The sequence below is a fragment of the Girardinichthys multiradiatus genome, chromosome 2 (assembly GCF_021462225.1).
Source record: "Girardinichthys multiradiatus isolate DD_20200921_A chromosome 2, DD_fGirMul_XY1, whole genome shotgun sequence".
Taxonomy (NCBI): Eukaryota; Metazoa; Chordata; class Actinopteri; order Cyprinodontiformes; family Goodeidae; genus Girardinichthys; species Girardinichthys multiradiatus.
In genome coordinates, this window is record NC_061795.1 from 30,772,723 (window position 1) to 30,780,682 (window position 7,960).

Below are 7,960 nucleotides of genomic sequence, written 5' to 3' on the forward strand. Positions count from 1 at the left end.
TTACTTGAATATAAAACCTTTATCAGTGGCACCACTAATTGTGGAGGGGACTGTAGCTTGTCTTGAGGTTCATTTCATAATGTACTTTGTGCTAATCATATATTAAATCCAAAAGGCAACAGATATCTTGGTTTCATGTATCATTTAGCTTTTGGGTTTTGTGTTATTCCCAGATCTGTGCACTGGTGCGGTGGTTCGCTTGTGCGAGAGGAGTGGGTACTTACTGACAGACAATGCTTCTCCTCCTGGTATTTCATATTATTGCTTACTTTCACTTTTAATTCTCTGCTAATAAAAAATAACTGTTTTTCAATTTAAATTTGGCTTGCTTCATGTATCTCTTCAGCATTCCAGACCTCAGTGAGTATCGGGTGTGGCTGGGTGTCTCTGATCTTCGAGAAGGATCTCCTGACAGATCTAAGAGACAGGAAGTTAGGATAGCTCAAGTGATATGTGGTCCCGACGGATCTAGCTTGGCCCTCCTGAGGCTCTCAAAGTTGGTGCTTTGGAGACAACCATTTTCAGTTTTATTTAAACATAAATTTTTATTTCCTGTATCTTAATTTTTTTTATGTTTTTAATTCCACTTGTGCATTAATTATGTCCAGGCCCGCCCGTCCTGCAGACAATGTCCACACAATTCAGCTGCCTGTGGCTGGATGTTCTATCCCAGAGGGAACGATGTGTAAAATGTATGGATGGGGAGAGACAAAAGGTATTAATAATTATATTTACTGCAATTCAATTCAATTCAGTTTTATTTATATAGCGCCAATTCACAACACATTTTGTCTCAAGGCACTTCAAAAAGTCTGTTCAATCGAATCATACAGATTTCAAGTCAAGTACATACATTCCAATTAATGCTATCTATCGAACAGTGCAGTCAGATTCAGCTATTTATTCAAATTGGTTAAAACGTTTTTCTATCTAAGGAAACCCAGCAGATTGCATTGAGTCAGTGACTTGTAGCATTCACTCCTCCTGGATGAGCATGTAGCGACAGTGGACAGTCACTGGCGTTGACTTTGCAGCAATCCCTCATACTAAGCATGCATGTAGCGACAGTGGAGAGGAAACCTCCCTTTCAACAGGAAGAAACCCCCAGCAGAACCAGGCTCAGTGTGAGCGGCCATCTGCCACGACCAGCTGGGGTTTGAGAGAACAGAGCAGAGACACAAAAAGAACAGAGAAGCAATGATCCAGGGAAACTTTCTATGGGAAGGAAAAGTAAAATGTTATTGAGTGTAGCTCCTTTAATGGCTTCATGTAGGAAAGAAAGACAGATGAACTCTGAGCCAGTTTTCAAGTTTAGAGTATGAAAGAGCCCATACAGTTAGTCACAGTAAAAGCTCAGGCAGTAGCTGCATCTAGGAAAAAAATACGGTTAAACACTGACAGACGGGGCCAAGTGTATCATTTGTAGAAGGTGAGCATTAAGTTGTTGGCAGCAGACAAGCTGTAATACAGCTGTTGTATGCATGCATACACGGATTTTGTTGCAAAGAATGTTGTATTTACAGTGCACAACACAAAAATAGAGAATATATTATGTGGAAAAGCACCTGATTTGTGCTGTTAAGTATAGGGGAGGATCTGTTATGCTGTGGGCCCATTTCTCTCCCAAAGGTCATGGAAGTCCTGTTAAACTAAAATGGGTTGCATTATTGTCTTTAAGCAAGATAACAATTTAAAAAGTCTGAATGTCCAAATCAAGGGAAATGTGGTTTAACAGATGTAAAATCATAATATTTGGTGGGATTTTTTATCACACTGAATTAATGTAACCAGACTAAAGGTTGAATATTTACATGTTTTTGGTTTGGGATCATGTTTTTGCAATAGAAGATTGCGTTGCTTTTTACTAGAAATGCATCAACCTATCAGCCAGAGATCAGTAGCGGCCGGTTTACCTTTAATTGGCTCTAAACAGTATTCAGCAAGTCAAATGCATGTACGTTCTTGTTCATTAAATGCATTAAACTCCCATCATTTCCTGTCTTTAAATGCATCAGCCAACCCCAACCCCATGCACTTTCATTTTCTTTTTAATGAATAAAAGAAAAGAAAATCTGGTTGGGGCCATATGCTTTGATGCATTAATGAGTATAAAGCTGAAATTTTCCATTGTATTCAGATGTGCTGGAGTACAGTTTGTTTTACTCTTTCATGAGATGTTTTCATTAGTAAAAAAAAAAAACTGAATCAGTAAAAATTGAAATCAGCACATAAAAAATAGTCACTGGCTAGGAAAACCTTGATCGGTTCTCTCTAATTGTTCGGCTTTTAAACGTCTTTACCAGGGGTGCCGATGAGTGTGGATGGCACTGTACACTCAGTCCCCTTTTTGGGACTCCTTTTTAGTACCAGATTTAGCTTCTTTTGCCTTTTTAACTAAAATAATTCTTTGTGTCATAAATTCAATAAGTTGTTGGAATCATTCTTCAAAGATTTTGGTTTATATTGACATGGTAGCATCATGTAGTGGTTGAAGATTTGTCAGCTGCACATACATGATGCAAATCTCCTGTGACATTGTGAAGGTACTCTATTGGATTGATATTTTGTAACTGTGGAGGCCATTTTAGTAGAGTGAACTCATTGTCATGTACTATAAGCCAGTATGAGATGATTTGAACTTTGTTAAATTTTGCGTTATTCTACTAAAAGAAGAAGATGGGTAAAATGTGGTCTTACAGGGACGGTCAGCAAAACACTCTTGAAGGCCGGGTCATTTGAACAATGCTCAGCTGTTTTTAAGGGGCCCAAAGTCTTTCAAGATAATATCCCTCATACCATCACACCACCAGCAGCAACCTGAACTGCTGATACAATGTAGGATTTATCCATGCTATCATGTTTGTACACTAAATTTAACCCTACCAGTTGCATTTTGCAATTGAAAACAAGACTCATCAAATCCGTCAACGTTTTTTTTTTTGTTTTTTTTTTATTATCTTTTATTGTATCAGTTTGGTGAGCAAGTTATTGCATTGAGATATTCTGCACACATTGGTTGCATGAGTGGTTATTTGAGTTGATATTCTTATCATTTTGAACCAATCTGCCCATTCTCCTCTGACCACAGCAAGTTGTCTATACCATGGGTAGATATCAAAATGCATTGAGTTGCGGCAATGAGGTTTGCTTAGTTGTGATTGATGTTAATAGGCATTTAAAAGGGTGTAGCTAAATGTGTATGTAATATTGCAGTCCTGTTGTGCTCTTTGAACTGTACGTTAGAAACAAAAACCTGACAGTAATAACAAGCTTATATCTTTTCTTTTAGGCACTGGTCATGATGACATCCTGAAGGCTGTGGACTTGCCCATTGTGGGAAGTGGTAGGTGCAGAGAAATGCACAGAGGGAACTTCCACATCACCAACACCAAGATCTGTGCAGGAGGGAAAAGGAACGAGGGAGTGTGTGAGGTACACCATCAGAAACCATTTTTGGAAACATTTTTATTGCATTATTTATCATTGAGCTGTTTCACCATTTAAATATGAAGTCAGCAAGGTGTCACAGCAACCATGTTGGTAAACGAGAACAGGCATTAAGATCTGGAGATAAAATACTTGCTCCCACTGTGAATCTACATGGACTTTAGCGCCTCGATCCAACACATTTCTTCCTAAGCCAAGCTTGATCTAAATCTCAAACAAATGTTTTTTGAACCCACTGGCTTATATTTCAGTCTGCTGTAAATAGAGCAGCTGGAGACTTGCTGCAGATTTCATCAGCTATCCAAAGCCCTCTAATGTCTTTTACTTTGTAAAAGATCCGAACATGATGGTGCAGCCCGTCGCTGAGACTGTTAAATAAAATTGTCTTTCATTTACCTTTGTTAGACATCCAAACAGTGATGACAGCTCTTTCTCAATTGCAGATGGAGAATAATTGGCAATGTGTCTTTTCTTTTACAGAGGGATTATGGGGGTCCTCTTGTGTGTCAGGATGGTGATCTCAAAGTTATTGTTGGCATCAGTGTCCATGGCAGAGGCTGTGCTCGAGCCAACCAGCCTGCCATCTTCATTAATGTGCCCTTCTATACACAGTGGATTTACAAGGTCTTCCGATATTACCCGGACTCTTAGATCGCTTAGAAACTGAAATTAAACAAATCACTACCAAGGGATTATATTAAAGCTAGAGCCTCTTTTTTATCTCCAGTGGTGCCCTCAGGACATCTTGTTCCCATGAATTGGATACCTATGGAGTCGGCAGCTAAAGATGAAAGTCTGAGAAAGCACTTACAGTATAATGTTAGATTTAAAATCTCTAGCAAATACCATATAGAATTTTCTGCAGGAATCATTGATAGTTGGTTACAAAGATAAAAATGTGATATTCCTCATATAGACATGCAATAGCATGCAATCCCTTGAACCACCTAGTAGGAGAATGTATTCAATAAAAGCCATCTGTCACATAATGAAAAAAATATGCCTTTGAGTCAGAATCACAGCAGAGAAAACACACACAGGGCTGTGAAAAAGTATTTGCCCACTTTATCTTGCCTGTTTCAATTAAAAAACAAATAGTAATATCAGACAAAGATAAAAGTAAAGTCAATACAAAAAGGAAAAAAAAGCTTTTCAGACCACACTGGCTCTTTGTGAAAAAGTTATCCCTCTGGTTAAATCATGAATTAACTTTGATATACGACATTGTTTGGAAAGCTGAGTTCAGTTTCACTAGCCACAGCCAGGTCTGATTTCTGCCAGACCTGTAGAATCAAGTATTGGTTTAAACAGAACCTGCCTGACAATGTCCTGACCTAAAGCAATTCAAGAGTAGATGAGGAACTAAGACACTGACGTATATCAGTTAATGATGGAAAGGGTTACAAAGATATTTCTAAAACTTAGGGACTCAAGCAACCCAGAGTGAGGGTTATTATTCACAACCTTCCTAACAGTGGTCAGCCTACCATAATTACTACAAGCATATATCCTGAAAGTTACCAAAGAACCTAGAACAATGTCTAAAGCAATACAGGCCCAATTTGCTTCAGTGATGAAGCATAATTCAACAATATGAAAAAGAATGGGCAAACATTGCATCCATGGGGAGTTCCCATGCAAAACCACTGCTACCCCAGGAGAACACACAGGTACACCAGAATAAATTTTGAATATCGTGAAATTTTTCAATATTATGTCACTGATCTCAGAAAGTGAAACTAATAAATAATCCAGATTTATTACACAGAGTAAAATATTTAAAGCTTTTATTTCTTTTAATTTTGATAATTATGGCTTATGGATAATGAAAACCTAAAACTTAAACTAATAATTCTGTTTCTCAGGAATATTACATAAGGACAATAAAAAGGATATCTTAAACAGAAATGTCAGGCTTCCGCAAAGTATGTTTATTTCTATGTACTTGGTTGGGCCTCCTTTGGCTTGAGTTACTGCACCAATGTAGCCTGGCAGCGAACAGCCCTGTGGCGTTGCTGAGGTGTAATGGAAGCCCAGGTTGCTTTTATAGTAGGCTTCAAGACATCTGCATTGTTGGGTCTAGTGTGTCTCATGTTCCTCTTGACAGTACACCATAGATTCTCTATGGGGTTTGGGTCAAGCGAGTTCGCTGGTCAATCAAGCGCAGTAACAGCATGGCCTTTAAACCAGTCTGTGGTACCTTTGGTAAGTGCCAAGTCCTGTTGGAAAATAAAATCAGCATCTCCATAAAGCTTGTGAGCAGAAGGAAGCATAATGTGCCCTAAAATCTTTTGGTAGATGGCTGTGTTGACTGTGAACTTTAGACAACATAGTGGACCAGCACCAGTAGATGACATGGCACCCCAAATCATCACCGACTGTGGAAACTCCACACTGGACTTTAAGTAACATGGATTCTGTTCCTCTCCATTCTACTGTGTACATGAATAAGTCCATCTCATGATTGCTAAAAATATTCTTACATTCAGTATACTGCCAAAACAAAAGTAGAACTTTGTGAAAGTTGTGCATGGTGTTGTTAGTTTGATTTTTTTGGAGCTGCTTAGCTTCCTGAGGACCCGGATAAGTTGATGTACCTGAAAAAAAAACTATGAATTTTGTTCTCTACTAGAAAGTTCTGCAAGATAATGTCTGGTGGTAGAATGTCTTGCATTGAACCATTGAGTAATGCTGCATGGAAATAATTCCAAAACTGATTAATGAAAACAAAATGTAGGTTTTAGAGTGACCTCTGATGTGAAGTTTGGAACCTGTTAAGAGATGCTGTGTCATGGCCATAAACAGGTTCACCCACCTTTCCATTGTAGACATATCTATGTGAATTCCTGGTATTACTTGAATGATCTGAATACCAAATGCAGTGGTTCAAATTTTGGGCCAATTAGAAAACCATTCTGTTAAGAGCACTCCATCCATTTCCTAGGGGCTTAAAAAATAAGTCCTTAATGTAAATAGTTTTTTTTTTTTTATGAGTGTATTACACTCTACATGTAATTTAGGTCTTATAGATCTACAAAATGAGAACATGAATGTTGTGGCAAGCAGATATAAGAAAAAAATTAAAGTGCTTTTTTATGGTGTAAGCTTTCTGTCATGGTTCTGTCTCATAATCATGTCAGATTGAAAAATAAATTCCTACATTATAATGTTATCACAGCACCATGGACTGTACATATGTGATGCTTTCTGTGTAGAAATGAATATGGGTCTAACCATTAAACTTTAAATTATCAATTATGTGTATACATAGGCTTGTTTTATTCAATTCCTAATAGTTTAGGTTTTGTTCCATTGTGGTTGTTGCTTTTTTGTTTGTTTGTTGGTTTATTTTTGCAGTAGTGATTAAGGAAATAGAATACTGCACAAGGAGGGAATGTACAGTCATTAAATTCATTAGAATATTACTGAAAGTTAACTTATTTCAGTAACTCAGTTCAATAAGTGAAACACATTTTATAGAATAAATAGACTGATGTTTTCAAGCTTTTATTTTGTTAATTGTGATGAATTTTCACTTACATTTAATAAAAACATGACATTTAAGATTAGAACATTACATTAGATCAATAATCAAAGACATTTTGAATACAGAAATGTTAGCTTAATAAAATTTATGTTTAATACCTTTTTAAAGTTGCCATTTTTAAAAGACACTTAATCTGACAAATGTGCCTCATCAGAATTCATTTTCCAATTTATTGAATATGACTGTAGGAATGGATCCATGTTTCGCCAGGGCTGATTTATCAGTACAGTCAGACCTCATACGATCTACAGTACCTGTCCATCTCTGTTTGTTAGTGTTACCAAGTCGGTACAATTTTGTGGACTAGGAGTAAGTTTGAGATATCTAAATGACCATTGAAACAAATGGATAAAACTTGTACATATCAGAACCACATTATGTTTGTATGTGTGGTAAAATGTATATGACTGTGTAGGCACTGAAATATGCTGCAAGCTGCTACATTCTACATTTTGTACAGTATTGCCTTGTGTTTCTGTATAATGTACATTTGCCGTAAGGTTACACATACCAGTATGCTAAAGAATAAACACAGTTCATCAAGTATTTTAAATGATGGCTCTTCTCATTCATTCTTTTTATGCCAGGGGACCAATTTATATAATTTACTAAATATCACATTCATTAAATAACCTACATCTGTAAGCAAATATGTTTAATCTTAACCCTTTTTCTTGTTCAGTGTGTAATTAATAAGATGTTGCACTTCTTCCCCAGAAGATGGCACTACAGCAGCACATTGTGTTGTTATAATGTGTAGGAAATCTTGTTAATCTCTTCTCCCTGACATGCAGACACACACACACACATGCACAAACACACAGCAAACAGGCAAGCACATTTATATTCCTACTAATATATGCCAGACACTCATCCACTGACATGCACTAATGCACAGTGCGATACATGCCAATGGCTTTAGCCTTGTAGCTGTATCTGATCAAATACTAAAACAAAGAAGGAATG

The 7,960-nt window shown here is 37.1% G+C and overlaps 1 protein-coding gene across 1 annotated transcript in view; it reads left to right on the forward strand.

The window, feature by feature from the left end:
• The window catches only part of LOC124857843 (hepatocyte growth factor), a 43,960-nt gene extending 36,413 nt beyond the window's left edge, over nt 1–7,547 (forward strand). Inside the window, exons 16-20 of the mRNA XM_047349372.1 lie at nt 174–248; nt 347–496; nt 609–715; nt 3,290–3,432; nt 3,928–7,547. Coding sequence (XP_047205328.1) covers nt 174–248; nt 347–496; nt 609–715; nt 3,290–3,432; nt 3,928–4,098 — 646 coding nt within the window. The 3' untranslated portion in view covers nt 4,099–7,547. The remainder of the gene's footprint in view (nt 1–173; nt 249–346; nt 497–608; nt 716–3,289; nt 3,433–3,927) is intronic.
• The last annotated feature ends 413 nt before the right edge of the window (nt 7,548–7,960 follow it).